Source organism: Hemicordylus capensis, chromosome 3, assembly GCF_027244095.1.
Source record: "Hemicordylus capensis ecotype Gifberg chromosome 3, rHemCap1.1.pri, whole genome shotgun sequence".
NCBI classification, from domain to species: domain Eukaryota; kingdom Metazoa; phylum Chordata; class Lepidosauria; order Squamata; family Cordylidae; genus Hemicordylus; species Hemicordylus capensis.
Genome location: NC_069659.1, coordinates 10,945,071 through 10,960,928, shown reverse-complemented (window position 1 = coordinate 10,960,928; position 15,858 = coordinate 10,945,071). Strand labels below are relative to the sequence as shown.

The window sequence follows — 15,858 nt, the reverse complement described above, 5'->3', positions numbered from 1 at the left end:
TAATTTTATAATCTCATGGTGCCCTCTTTTATCTCAGCGAAGAAACCCAGAACAGTGTGGTGTTGCAGGAGCCCTGAGAGAGATGTGTAAAGGTGGTCTGTGTGGCCGTAGCTCAGTGGAAGAGCATTTGCTTTGCATGCAGAAGGTCCCAGGTTCAATCCCTGGCAGCATCTCCGGGTAGGCCTGGGAAAGACTGCCGCCTGAAACCTTGAAGAACTGCTGCTAGTCAGTGCAGACGACACAGCACTAGCTGGACCAACGGTCTGACTCGGTCTAAGGCAGCTTCCTGTGTTCCTAAAGGCTATTACAGGAGCACAGGCAGCACATCTGTGACTTCTGTGCTACTCTGCCAACCTAGGAAAAGAGGGCTGGTGTCACCCCCTTGGCTTTAAAGCTTCAGCACATGCCCTCCGGCAAGGAGCAGGGCCTGTCACCGCGGAACCGTGTACTCTTAAGAAGCAAGTCTCTGCCCTAGTCTTTTAAACTTTGAAACGGCATCTCTCTGGAGTAGTTCAGTTGATGCACGTTACCTTCTATTGACTTTTGCTCCTGGCCTGTTACTGCTCAGTTTCATCATGCAGTTGTATGCTGGTGCAACCTTCAGTTTTTCCTTGGAGGGACTGATCATTTGGCTTAGAAATCACACAGAAGGATGATTAAATCCAGGCTCAATACTCATGATGTGTGTGTGTGTGTGTGTGTGTGTGTGTGTGTGTGTGTTCAAATAGATCTCTCTCTTTAGATCTCTCTCTTTAAAGCTGCAAAAAAAGCACACACACCCGCCCCCGCAAATCAAAGAGGCTCTCTGTCGTATAAATCTCTCCCTTTGACTTTTCAGGATTTTCTGGGGCAGTGGATGTCCACGGAATCAAAACTACCCCTGAATATTTGTATGCATCTGAACTGCACATTTAATATTTCCAAGTAGTATCTGTTTGCATACGTTTGTTAAGAAATTGATGTACCTGTGTCCTGTTTGCTTTTTGTTATTGTCCCCAGATCCTCCTCTGTGCATGCATTGGTGTTTGATGTATGTACGTATGTATATCAATATATATATATATCTATTTCCTCCCTTGTGTCTGTCTCTCTTTTTTTAATTTACGATTTTCAGTTATTTATTTTCTGTCTGTGTTTGTGTTTTGTGATCCACAGGTCCTCCTTTGCATTGCTCATCTGCTTCATCAACCCCTATTGAACAATCCCCCTCCCCTCCCCCTTCCCCACCAGCCAATGAGAGCCAGAGAAGGTTGCTAGGCAATGGTGTGGCCCAGCCAACCCAGGACTCTGACTCTGAGGAAGAGTTTGTCCCCAATTCATTCTTAGTTAAAAGTGGCTCTGGGAATCTCTCCCTCCCTTCTAATGGTGAGTTGATTCTATCTACCTATTTACTTTGAAAGAAAGAAAGAAAGAAAGAAAGAAAGAAAGAAAGAAAGAAAGAAAGAAAGAAAGAAAGAACGTGCAATGCAACATGATGCATGTAAACCTGAAAGTTCGGGTTGCAGTCAGATTGAGCTGCCTCTTTCATGCTTCTTCCTGTTTGAAGTCTGCAAATGTTTTTGGGGAGGGGGTGGCAGGGTGGGCTTGTGTTGCCTTGCAGCGCGGTTTGTGGTTCCTGTTGGTTTTGGACCCCCCCTGCTGCTGATTCACTGGGGGGTGCCGTTCCCCTGGCTTGGCTTCAAGATGCACTTCATCATGCTCTGTATAAAGAATGTGTGGACCGGATCTTGTTTGAATGTTGCCCGTGTTGCCAAAGATCACTAGCAGGGGAAACCCCGCTTGCCTTTGCCTCGCAATGGTACTTTTTGAATGTCTGCAACCCCCTCCCCTCTGCCCGGACCCTTGTGTCTTCGAAACATGTGTCGTGTCTGTGGAAAGATCACTTTGGAGTGTTGCAAAGGGCATCCTTTGAAGGAATGCAACCCATATTTCAGCAGGCAGAGGTCCTTCGCTTATTGAAATATGGGATGCATCCCTTCAAAATGCTCCCTGTTTCTGAATGAATAGATTTTTACTTTTAAAAAAAACAGCGACTAAGAAATGCCTAGTAAAGTAGGAGTTAAGTAGAAAGGCACTGACTTCAAGGGGGAAACTTGCCAGTCAGAAACTGCAAGAACTTTTAAAAAAGGTGTGTATGTGTGTGTGTTTCTGCAGCTTCTGGCTGAGACAGCCAGGGCCAGTGACCCTGCTGCTAGTATGGGTGAGGTGAAAAAAGCAAAGAGTGACTTTTTAGCAACATTATGTAGCCTGGGATTTCTACCCAAGGCGAAGCTGTTTGAGGTGCATGCAGGAGCAGCATAGCTGAAATGCTGAGCAGAGAAGGGTGGGAAAATGCATGAGGTGTGGAGAGTGGGTCATGGAGTAATAGGAAGAGGGTAGATAATCTTGCTTCAGAATGAAAAATGCTTTGATTTTGTACTGCATTGGTGCTTAGCAACTCATCAGGGAAGATTAGTGTTTTACAGTCCTGTTTAATTCTCATACCTGAACTGCCTGACTCATGTCCGACTGCCTGTTTCTGTCTTTCTATCTGTTTCTAAACACACATACTCCACTTCTAGTCTTTTTGTTTTGTTTTTAAATCTACAAAATAAAAAATAGCAGGAATACAGTAGTCCATTCTGGATGGAACCAAATTCACAAACTGAGCATTTGGTTACTTAGAATGTTACGGGTGCTCCAGCTGCCAAGACTCAATGCCATTAAAGACCAAATTATTAGGGTTGCCAGCTTTTTTCTGGTGAGCTTGCCAGCTATTGATTCATTTTTCAAAGGTGCTTGGATTAGGCCTAGGGGGAGATGCATAGAATGCATTATTTCTACCTAAGTTGCACAGCCATTACATGTGCTTTTAAGTCCCCAGCCACCATGTAATACCATCCATGCATGATATCAGGCCCTCGCCGATCACAGCCACAATCCAGGCTATGCAACTGTGACACAATTGGGAAGCGGAAAATAACTTGCAAGCAAAGAGATGATTCAAGAAAGTGAGCCAAGCAACGTCCTTCTGGTCAAGTCATCCATGAGCATGATATGGTCCAATTAATAATATCGGCTGACACACTAAAGAAAATTACTCAAAGTAGCCCCATTTAAATGAAAAGCACAAACTAAGGGTTTCTTAAATTGTCCTTTTAATCCAATAGGACTACTTTGAGTAATCTTCCTCAGTATATCAGGCATACGAAAAGGCTTACTCATTTTAAAGATGCACACTCCTCTGTTCCCCACCACCACCTAGAAAGAAAAGTTCTGTCCCACCCTTTCATGCACGCACATGATAGAGACAGATAAAAGAGGCAGAGACGCACAAACACTTTCTTGCGTTCTCTCATCTGCTCATGGCTAGACAAGAAGCATGCAGAGCTACACAATTTGTCTTACAGCATAGTAGGGAATGGGATGTACATGGAACACAAAGGCCCGGAACATTCCGTTTGTTCCAATGGAACAATGCCCACAAGCTGGTTGTTCCAATAGAACAAGCCCAGAACATTTTGAGTGTTCCGGGTACCATTTTGGAGGTCTTTCCCCTTCTTGCCGACTGGTTTGGCACTGGCTTCCGATTGGCTTGTTATCATATGAATCAAGTTGATGGAGAAAGGCCCATAACGCACTGCAGATGGGGTGCAGCCATTTGGGAGGGAGGAGGGGAGATGGAAAGAGGTCTCCCTCGCTGCCGGCCCAGCGGCATTACTAGAAAGGGGAACTTTCCCCTCGACCCACTACGACCCTCCCCGCTGCAGCCACTGCAGCCCCATCACATGCGCGGCATTTTAAAGGTAAAGGGGGAGACTTTTCCCTCGCATCCTCCCCGCTGCCGCCACTGCACAGCCTTTGCTGCTCTTATCCCGCTGTGCACGGTGGCAGTTTTTAAGGAGAAAAAGGGGGGCTTTCCCCTCGCGGCCAGAGAGAGGTGGCAGAATTTGAGGAGCGGCAAAACTTTGCTGCCGTAGGCAAGTGCCTACTCTGCCTATGCCTAAATCCGCCAGACCGCCACTGACTGTAAAATATTCCCCTTAGGGAATGGGGCTGCTTTCAGAAGAGCCAAAGGTTCCACATTCCCTCCCTGGCCTCACCCAGGATAGGGCTGAGAGAGAGAGACTCCTGCCTGCAACCTTGGAGAAGCCGCTGCCAGTCTGGGTAGACAATACTGAGCTAGATGGACCTATGGTCTGACTCAGTAGAAGGCAGCGTCCTGTGTTCCTATGTATGTGTGACAAAATGAAATTGAGGCAGGGAACCAGAGCAGAAACAGCCGCTTCTCTGATTTGCCCTCTTTGAGAACAAGCCCTCGTTTGCACACTGATGCAATATGGTGTCGGTTTGTTTATTGAAAGAGCTGCATCTTGCACTTCCTGACCCAACACTGGGTTCTCCAGGGTAGCGCATGGCTATTATTATTATTATTATTATTATTAATAATAATGATGATGATGATTTATTCAATTTCTATACCGCCCTTCCAAAAATGCTTCAGGGTGGTTTACACAGAGAAATAATAAATAAGATAAGATGGATGCCTGTCCCCAAAGGACTCATAATCTAAAAAGAAAGCTAAGATAGACACCAGCAGCAACAGTCACTGGGCGTACTGTGCCTGGGGGTGGATCGGGCCAGTTACTCTCCCCCTGCTCAATAAAGAGAATCACCACGTTAAAAGGTGCCTCTTTGCCAGGTTAGCAGGGGTTTGAATTAAATTGAATTAAAGCCATTATTATAAAAATGCATGGTATTAATATAACAACAGCATAGAGCAGCACAATTTGGAGGCAAAATGTAGGCAGAAACTGAATTGTGAGTATGGGTGATCAATATATTCACTGTATGCCTGCTTCTTTAGCTACTTTCATTTAGAGCTCAACAGTCATGTAGGGTTATATGTTGTGCAGTCCTCTCAGAGCCTGTAATAATAATTAATGAAATGCCTTGGATTTATACAGTTCAGCATTAGATTATGTTTGCACAACCTCGGCCCTCCAGCTGTTGTTGGACTACAACTCCCATCACCCCCAGCTACATTGGGGATAGTGAGGAATTATGGGGGTTGTAGTCCAACATCTGCAAGAGGGCCAAATTTGTGCAGCCCTGCTTAGATCAGTGCTCCTTACAACAACCCTGTGAGGTAGACCAGCATCTATTTATTTATGTATTTTATTTTATTTATTTTATGCATGTCTATCCTGATCTTCTCCAGGGAGCCTAGAGTGGTTTACATGGTTATGTTTATCCTCACAACAACCCTATGAGGTAGGCTAGGCTGAGAAATAAGTGGCTGGGCCAGTGCCACCCAGTGAGTTTTGAGGCTGAACAAGAATTTGAACTTGGGTCTCCCTGGTTCCAGTCCAAAACTCTAAGCACTACACCATGCTGGCTCTCACTGTTATTTTCATATTGCAGACAGAGGCTAAGAGAGAATGACTTCCCTACGGCTACCTACTGACTTAACCACAGAGGCAAAAACTGAATCGGGCTTCCTATGCTGTAATAGTCGTTGTACCCTCATTTCAAAATATCCCTGAGCATGAAAAGCTTACAAGTTATGGAGAAGGGCAGCTTTTAGTATGAAGGGAGATTTTCCAGCCCCTTCTCCTAACTCGGGAGTTAATCCCACTGTGGCAGCGGGCTTCTTCAACAGATGCACCTCTTTCAGCTTCCTTCAGTGCAGAGAGAACCGAGCTTATTGGCGTTTGTGTGCCAACAATCTAGGAGAGCTGGTCTTGTGGTAGCAAGCATGAATTGCCCCCTCTGCTAAGCAGGGTCTATCCTGGTTTGCATTTGAATGGGAGACTATATGTTTGAGAGCTATAAGACATTCCCCTTGGGGGATGGGGCCGCTCTGGGAAGAGCACCTGCACGCTTGCATGCAGAAGCTCCATGATAGGGCTGAGCCTGAGAGAGATTCCTGCCTACAACCCTGGAGAAGCCACTGCCAGTCTGTGAAGGAAATGCTGAGCTAGATGGACCAATGGTCTGACTCGGTAGGGGGCAGCTTCTTATGTTCCTAGTCCAAAGTACAATATACCACCATTCTGCAGTTCATTTACAGGCTCATTTTCCTGAGGAGGGTTAGAGTTGCCTCCAGTCTAGGGAGCTGGCAGCAGCGCTGTGCTGGAGAGGCCAGCTGGACTTTATCTCTGCATCATAGGCATCTCTGGGCCATCCTGTTCGTGCTACAAACGTCTGCTGCTTGTTTTTCTGCTGACCTCTGTATTACAGGTTGGCCACCAATTTTATAATGCCTATACCTGCTCTCAGGGTTGATCGGCAAGCAGCACATCATGTAGGACTGGTAGTGATCACATATCTGAATATTCCCCTATGGAAGACAAACAATCCAGCACTTACAAAATAGCATCCACCCACCCACCCACCTAGGGACTTTTATCCCACATCTTGGTCACAAAAGTAATCCAAAGCAGCTAACAAAATCTGTTTAAAAGTCATTCAGGTATTATAGTTTCTGTGAATGTTGTACTTACATGTTCCACTCATATTTTTCGCCTCCCTCTCCCTCCCTCCCTCTCTCTCTCTCTCCACTAAAACCATGAAACTGATTGCCAGAAAAGTTTAGGAACGAGAAAAGGAAGCAATTTCCCACACAACGCATAATTAACCTATGGAATCCTCTGCCACAGGATGTGGTGATGGCCACCAGCCTGGATGGCTTTAAAAGGGGCTTAGACAAATCTATGAAGGTCTGGTCTATTAGCGGCTATTAGTCTGGCTATGGGCCACCTCCAGCCTCAGAGGCAAGATGCCTCTAAATACCAGTTGCAGAGGAGCAACAGCAGGAGAGAGGGCATGCCCTCACTTCTTGTCTGTGGGCTTCTCAGAGGCATCTGGTTGTTCTTATGTTCTTATGAAAGTCCACCTATAAGCTCCGTGCCTGTGTTAATGTGCACTGAAACCCCCGGCTTACAAACAGATGCTGTATTTGGGAAGACATCCTCCTCATGATCAGAAATGCTGGCACCCCAGCATTTCTAATCATGGGAAGATCTCTCTCCGAGTACAGGATTTGCCTCTTCAGACAGAAGCTGCAATCATGGTGAGTGCAGGTGTGGCCTTTCAGCACAGTTCAAGGGTGAAACTTCCATGGGATGCTCTACCTGCGTAGAGCGTCCATGGAAGATACAAGCTCTGAAATAGGTTGGTACGCTACACAGAATTAACAAAAACACATCACTTCAATACAAATTTGTTGTTCTTTAAGATGGCACAAGACATCTTGTTGTTTTTGAAGCAGTAGACTTACCTAGCAACCCAACACATTTCCCCAGAAGAAAACTGCTCAACCACTCCTGGGGCGGGGGGGGGGAGGAATCTTAAAAGCAACAGTGATAGGAAGATTGGGGTGGGTGGGTTTTAAATCAGAGCAAATTCACCAAATTGTTCAAAGAAAAGTGCTATAAAATTTTATCTCACCATTAATGAAAAGCTAGCTAGTGGGGGAAGGCTAGGCTAGAATCTTTCGTCGGGTCTGTTGTTTCCTACTCCGCAGGGCCTGAGGAAGTGTGTTATATGGGTGACAGAGGAACAGGCATCCCTGTGACAAAGTTTGGAGTGGGTAAGGGGTGGGGGAAACAAGGTTTCTGTGTGATTTCAAAACTTCCTTACAAGCATTTTAAACCTTTTGGATCAATATCTCTGGCTCTGTCTTTCTTCCTCTGCAAACTCAAACTGTACTAAGCTTCCAAACAGAGTGAGAACTAAACTAAACAGGAAGGCAGATCTTGAGCCCTTAAGATTAAGCCACCAACACCACAGACTCCAGTCCACAAAGCAGTCCCCATTGACTAAGTGGCTTCAGAATCCATTGACTCCAGTCCCCTTTGACTAAGTAGCTTCAAAATCCACAACCTTAGGTGTTGCAAAAGGAAATGGGTTTGCTCTCCCAGATTCACATCCTCAAGACAATGAGCCTTAAGTAGGGAGATGGTCATTGACAAAGAAGTGGTAAATTCCTCAAGGGTCAGTGCTATCTGACACAGCTCAGTTAACAGGTTTTGAAAGTGTTTTAGCAGCTCTAGGTTTCTGTCATCTACAGAGGAAGGTGAATGTACAATGGAGGTGTGAAGGATTCTTGCCAGATTCTAAAGGCTACCCCAGAAGACCCTTCCTAGAATTGCCTGCTAGAACCTGCTAATATAGCTCAATATTTGGGTTGCTAGCTTCCCAGTCCCAAGTATTTACATTGATGGATGTCTGGGTTACTAGAATAATATAGCTGTAAGGTTGCCGTAAAATCAGGGTGTGTCTAATTAATTACTTTCACTCCTTGCCTTGTATTTCAACCTTGGTTTATAGAAACCATTTGGTGTCTCTGTTCAGCTGGTTGATTATGAAGGCTCGGGTATTAATGTACCAGTTAATCTCTAAGGGTTAACTCACACCTGTGTGTGCATGTCATGTTAAACCTATGATGAACATGTAAGCTTGCCTCCTACATAAAACAAATTGCTTTTGAGGTGCTGTGAAGTGATATGACAGGTCGGGTAGTTGATTTGGAATGACTGTTTCATATCCACAAGAAGCTGTCCCTTAATTTTGCAATTAGGCTATCCCTTAATGTTAAAAAAGTACATGCTGTTTTTAGGACTGGGCTATTAAATCCAACCATCCAAAGCTGATATGAGAATTTTCTCCCAACAATTCAAGAACAAATTGTGAATGCCTAATACATATATTACTACTACTACTACTACTAAAGTAAAGATAAAGTGAGCTGTCTAGTCGGTATCAACTCCTGGCAACTACAGGGCCCTGTGATGTCTTTGGTAGAACACAGGAGGGGTTTACCATTGCCTCCTCCCGCTCAGTACGAGATGATGCCTTCCATATCCCTGCTGCCCAATATAGTCTTAAGAAACATACCTGCGGGGATTCGAACTGGCAACCTCTGGCTTGCTAGTCAAGTCATTTCCCTGCTGTACCATTAAGTGACTACTACTACTACTATAAATATTTATATACCACTTTTCCACAAAAGTTCTCAAAGTGGTTTACATAGGAAAATGAATAATAAACAGATACAATCATATGGTTCCCTGTCTGCAGAGGTTTCACAGTTTTAAAAGAAACGTAAGGGTGACACTAGCAACAACCACTGGAGCAACAACCACTGTGCTGGGTTTGGATAGGAACAATTGCTCTCCCCCTGCTAAATATAAGAAAATCACCATTTTTGAAAGGCACTTCTTTGCTCACTTAGCAAGGGAAATTAGAATTTATTTATGTAGGTTGGGGCTGCAGGCATCAGCTAGTAGGTTGATCAAAGGCCATTTTGACTGGGGATGATGGGAGTTGTAATCCCTCAACATCAGGGGACCCAGGATTGAGAACCTTGACCTACAGGAATATTGAAGGATTTTTTTTTTAAAGTAGTAAGGGCAGTTGGAAAGCCTGCAATTACTCTTGAAGAAAGACATATTTATTCATTCCATTTAGATCCCAACTTTTCTCCAAGGAACTTAGGGGGCTTACATGGTTCTTCCCCCACTCTATTTTTACGTCGTTAACAGCCCTATGAAGTAGGTTAGGTTGAGAGGTAGTGACGGATCCAGAATCACCCAGTGAACTCCACGGCTGAGTGAGGATTTGAACCTGGGTCTCCCAGGCCTAGTCTATGACACTAACCACCGAGCCACACTGGCTGGCTTCAGGATGTGTGAATAGGAAAGGTGTGAAGATTAGCAATGGGACGGTGAGGGACTCCCCTAAAAAAACAGGGGAGAGCAGTGGTTTAGTACCCACACACACTGATTGTTCCAGGTGACATGGGGGTGACATACAGACTAACACTGCACAAGTCCAAACATTGGGGCTATTCACACGACCTGCCAAGTGGGCAGGTGGGGGAAAGGCTTCCCAAACCTTGCCTTCTCCCCCAGACGATCATTCAGTTTGGGTGGTTTAGTATTTCACGATCATATTTTGTGAATTTGAAATACGAATTCGTATCTCACGAACGTGGTTCAGTGTTTCACGATCGACCTCAGTGGGAGTGGAGAGCGTGCTCCCACACGATCAGCCCTGCTCCGTGCAGCATGGAGCACGGTGGATTGATCTGAGGCTAGGACTCATCATCCCAGCCTCCGTGAAGCTCACAATGCACTGTGCTACATGCGTGATGCACGGGGGAATTCCCCCAGGAGATGGGCACTCTAGGCACCCGTCTCGCTGTCCGCCGGGGCTAAATGTAGCTTCAGCGAACACATGAGCAGTTAGCTCAGGCTGAAGGAGTGCTCACTCCCTTAACTTCGGCTAACAGCTGGGTTTGAAAGTGGAGCTAGGCGGTGTTGCCCTGCCGAGATCGGTCCTGGCGGTTCTCACTTGGAACCTAACCTGGGCTGGGTATCCTTAGCCTGTTTTAGGCTGCATGTGAAAAAAGCTTCATTGATTTTGCGTCCGCAAGTTCCTCCAAGTCAGCAGCTTGCGTTCCAGACTAGAGTTGCCGTCTTGCAACAGGGTGTGGTTGAACAAGCTGTGGCATGGCCCCTGCTGCATAACCTCTTCCTCACTCCATATAGGTTGCAGGGAATGATGCAAAGCTAACCGTCTCCTTGCTGTGCGAGCACAACACTTGCACAAGTCGACAAGACTGCAAGAAATTGTGCAGCTTGCTACCTTGACCTTTTTACATGAGAGCATCTTAGTTCATTGCACTAGCACTGCATCCGCCTGGATGCCAGCCATGGTTTCCATCCCAAACATGTTACCCAGGATGTAAGTGCCATTGATTTAAGTGGATTTTTCCTTGATGCAATATGTTCAGTCAAATTTCTGATAATATTTCAAAATGGGCTGACCTTTAGTTCACAGACTGTGTCCTCCCAGTTCTTTTCATATTTTAAATTGTTATTTCTCGTTGCTGCAATAAAATCCAGTTGTCCCTTGCAGTGTGTTCGGCTTTTCATAGGAACATAGGCAGTTGCCATATACCGAGTCAGATCATAGGTCCATCTAAGATCAGTATTGTCTACAGAGACTAGCTTCTCCAAGATTTCAGGCAGGCATTTTGCTCAGACCTATCTTGGAGATGTTGCCAGGGAGGGAACTTGGAACCTTCTGCATGAAAGTATGTAGGTGCTCTTCCCAGAGCAGCCCCATCCCCTGAGGGAAATATCTTACAGTGCTCATATGTACTCTCCCATTCAAATGCAAACCAGGGGAGACCCTGCTTAACAACAGGGACAATTCATGCTTACTAACAGAAGACCAGCTCTCCTCCCTCAGACCAGCTTTCCTCCCTCAAAATTGCTGTTACATGAATCTGCAGATTTTTCTTATAGACAAATAACTTTCAAATGACAAAGTTAGAATAGTTACCTTAATAGAAAAAAGTACGAGGTATGGTGCTGAATCTTGCTTAAAATGCATACTCGCCCTCCTGGATGTTCGTCTGGATGGTCCCTCCTCCTGGAATTTGCCAGTGCATTGGGTTTCTTCTAACCATGTGGCTGACCTTTCTACATTTCACAGTTGGGTATTCATTTTGTTTCCTCCTATGCAAAGCAGGGTTGTGGTTAGAGGGAGAAAAGCTGAGATCTTGTTAAAAGCCACAGTGTGAATTACTCTCCAGTAGAAGTTCTCAAATGTGAGTCTCCAGATGTTGTTGGACTACAACTCCCTTTCCTTTCCTAAGACTTTCTGGCCCTGAGTCAGAAAGTCGCTAGTTCAAATCTTGCCTCAGCCTTAAACTTGTAGGGTGACATTCGTCAAATGATTATTCTTTCAACAATATGGGTCATAAAACTGGGATGCTTTATTGGGCTGTTATTATATCAGGCAGCAGCAATATAGGAAGGTGCTGAAACCGCCCAGAGACATAAGTTTTGGGCGGTATAAAATATGTTTGTTTGTTTAATTAATTAGTTAATTAATTAAATATTGTGTAGGAGGAGGCAATGGTTAAACCCCTCATGTATTCTACCAAAGAAAACCACAGGGCTCTGTGGGCGCCAGGAGTCGAAATCGACTTGACGGCACTCTTTACCTTTTACAGAGATTACTGAGGTAGTTTGAAAAATGTTATAGATAAGTATTTGTTATCAATAGTTTCGAGAAAGAAACGGTAGTGAGGTTCACAACCTGCGATCTGGAAATCTTTCAGTAACCCCACATCTTTACCATGATGTGAGGAAGACGCTCTGTATTTTATTTATTTTTTTACTAGCCAACCCGCACAGAGCATCTGTGCACTCTTTGGGGCCAGCTGTTCCCCCTTCCTCCTGCCCCACTCTCCCTCCCCTTTCCTCCCTTCTGCCCCACACTCTTGCCCCTCTTCCCCTCCCTCCCACCCCACACTTTTGCCCCCTCCCCTCCCTCCCGCTCCACTCTCTCCCGCTCCACTCTCTCTCACCCTCCTGCCCCAGCCTCTCCTGCCCTCTCTCCCCCTGCTCCTCTCTCCTGCCCTCCCCCCTCCCCCTGCTCCCTCTCTTGCCCTCCCCCCTACTCCCCCCTGCTCCTCTCTCCTGCCCTTCCCCTCCCCCTCCCCCCTCACCCACGCTCTCTTGCCCTACCCCTCCCTCTTGCCCTCCTCCTTGCTGCTGCTGGATTCAGCCAGCGGCACTCTGCCGGGCCCGCCATTTCGCGCGGCCGGGCCCTCCGCCCCCACTGCTTGCCTCTGCGGGCGCCGGGCCCACCGCTGCCACTTACCCCCGCGGCCGGGCCCCCTGCCACCTCTGGCCTCCCTCTCTGGCCATGCCTGCCAGCACCTTTGGTCTCCTGGGTGTGCCGCCGGTCGCCCAACCAATCAGCTGGGCCGCCGGGATGCATATTCCATGGCACATCCAGAAGAAATATAGATAGATTTTTAAGACCATAAGAACAGCCCTGCTGGATCAGGCCCAAGGCCCATCTAGTCCAGCATCCTGTTTTGCACAGTGGCCCACCAGATGCTGCTGGGAGCCACAGGCAGGAGTTGAGGGCATTCACTCTCTCCCGCTGTTACTCTCCTGCAACTGGTTCTCAGAGGCATCCTGGCTTTGAGGCTGGAGGTGGCCCACAGCCCTCCGATTAGTAGCCGTTGATAGACCTCTCCTCCATGAAGTTATTCAAACCCCTCTTAAAGCCATCCAGGTTGTTGGCTGTCATCACATCAAATCAATGACCAAAATAAATAACAACCAGCTTTGCACAAAACAATAAATGGCAACCAACACAACAGTGACCATATTTTCCCATAAACAGTGAAAACAGCCACCAACAAAAACATCACTAGTGAGCAGTACCATAACATCTACATTCAAACGATACCATTTTTGAATGCATTCAACAAGGTGGCTAACTGGGCCTCCCGGGCCAAGGAATTCCAGAGTTTGGGCATTGCATTGAAAAAGCCCGATAATGTGTCTCCATCTTGTGCATCTCACAGGTCCGTGGAGCACATAACACAGTCTTCCTGTAGACCATGGCCTAGTTCACTCGCACCAAGATGGATTATGGCCCAAGATGAATTTGAAATTGCTGCATTGGTGTGTGGGTTCACACAATCACGCTAATGTTGGTAACGCACATTAAACCTAGATTTGACCAATTGTGTGAATGAGGCCCGTGAGCGTCATGCATACATTCTCCTGCAGAAGGAGGCAGTCCTTCACATATCCACGTCCTAAACCATTTTAGCTACCTTTAGTGGCACAGCGGGGAAATGCTTGACTAACAAGCAGAAGGTTGCCAGTTCGAATACCCGCTGGTATGTTTCCCAGACTATGGAAAAACACCTATATTGGGCAGCAGCGATATAGGAAGATGCTGAAAGGCATCATCTCATACTGTGTGGGAGGAGGCAATGGTAACCCCCTCCTGTATTCTACCAAAAGAAAACCACAGGGCTCTGTGGGTGCCAGGAGTTGAAATCGACTTGACGGCACAATTTTCTTAACCGTTTTAACATTTAGATTGCATGTATCCCAGGCCTGAGGTGTTAAAATCACTTCATGAAGGTTTTGCCTCCTCAGAAAGGAAGGAACATACGAATTACTCATACAGCAACTGTGTGCCTATTTTCATCTGACAGCAGTGGAAGATATCTTTTTAATTTATATTTATATTTACATTTCCCCCTCTGTTAGAAAGATAGAATACACATATAGCCTCCAGTTCTGGGTTTTGTTATTTTTTTAAAAGAAAGATAGAGTGAGAGTAAGCAAGAGATTAAAGCCTTTAATCTCTTCGTTTGCTAATTAACTAACGGACAGGAAAAGCATTGTTCAGTCTCTGTGGTGGGTTGATGACATTATTGTATTATTGATGTGCTGGTGGGCCCTGGACTGTTCAGCTGTCTCCTATCCAACCCATTCACTCCCCTGGAGCTTTCTTTGTGTGAAGAAGACACTCTGCAGGCCAGTAATAAATATGTCCTGCCTAGAGACACTGTGCCTGGAGGGAAGGACAATGTTGCGTAGTATCGTGTAGTGTCTGCATGCATCTGTGATATGGTGGCTGGCTGGCTTTTTGTTGCTTGATAAGAAGAGATTACCAGATCTCTTGCAGCAATCTGTCCATTAAACTACTAAGGCTGGTTTCTGATCGTTCAGGAAGTAAGGGTGGGTATCCTTTGACAGCCTGGTCCATAAATCTGTCTGGAGCGTGTGAACTAGTATCCCCAATAACTCCATTCTGCCTGCAAGGAGCCACCCTTCCCTACAGCTCTTCTGACCTCTCCAAATGGATTTAAGTTGCCTTATTTCCTTAAAGTTGTGTTTCTCAAAAGGCTTTAGGCAGCTTAGACTTTGGGTGACAAAAGGGACTCCTTCTGCTCTCTGAATGGTGAAAATGAGCTAAAACTTATTTTGGTTAGGGCTACACTTAATACAGTTAGCAAACTCATTCCCTCTCTGGGTAGAAGAGCTGTTTCAACAGCAAGGCTGCCTGAGATGACCCCCCCCTTTTTTTTGCATGAGATTTGTATTGCACTCCTTTCTTCTTCTTCTTCTTCTTCTTCTTCTTCTTCTTCTTCTTCTTCTTCTTCTTCTTCTTCTTCTTCTTCTCCAAATTGATCCCTACTTGATTTTCCTTCCACAGCTGTGTAAACTCTTGCTTAGAGCAGGAGCTCGTCCAAAGTAACTAACACCCAGGGAGAAGTGCTGCCATTGCAAATCCCCATGTAAATTGCAAATGTAATGCACGTGGAAATGCCGAGCAGAGCGGGGGCCCTTTGCTGGAGATACAATAGAACATTCTTTTCCTGGCATGACTTCCAGCTTTCTGAAGCCAACCTGGGTGTATGTGCTTGTGTGAGTCTTCAAAAGGATTTTCCAAAAAGATGTCATGGCATACGGAAAATTCGTATTTTTCCACTTTTCTGCAGTACCTTTTTGGTGTGTGTGTATCTGCGCTTGTATGTATGTGTGCATTCACTTAAAAGGCACACCACTTTTCTGCCACAGATAGCATTCAGGGAAGCTCAGCTCATGCAATCCACGTAACAAACACAAAAAAGGACTCTGTTGCTTGGAATCCTCACTTCAGTGGGCGCTGATAGAATGGCTGTAGTTCAGTGATGGAGCATCTGCCTTGCATGCAGAAGATCCCGGGTTCAGTCCCTGGCAGCATCTCCAGGTAGGGCTGGGAAAGACTCCTCCCACCTGAAACCTTGGAGAGCCGCTGCCAGTCAGTGAAGACCAGGCCTGCTCAACTTCAGCCCTCCTGCAGATGTTGGCCTACAACCCCCATAATCCCTGGCTATTGGCCACTGTGACTGGGTATTATGGGGATTGTAGTCCAATAACAGCTGGGGGCCTAAGTTGAGCAGGCCTGGCGTAGACTATATTGAGCTAGATGGACCAATGGTCTGACTCGGTATAAGACCACTTCCAGTGTTGGGAAAGATCCCTGCCTGAGATCTCG

The 15,858-nt window shown here is 46.1% G+C and overlaps 1 protein-coding gene across 9 annotated transcripts in view; it reads left to right on the top strand.

Moving 5' to 3' along the window:
- TENM4 (teneurin transmembrane protein 4) overlaps positions 1 to 15,858 on the top strand; it is a 1,105,140-nt gene that overhangs the window by 793,637 nt on the left and 295,645 nt on the right. For all 9 annotated transcript variants that reach the window (XM_053305915.1, XM_053305917.1, XM_053305913.1 and 6 more), the window contains one exon: positions 1,156 to 1,365. In XM_053305915.1, the coding sequence (XP_053161890.1) occupies positions 1,156 to 1,365 (210 nt within the window). The remainder of the gene's footprint in view (positions 1 to 1,155; positions 1,366 to 15,858) is intronic.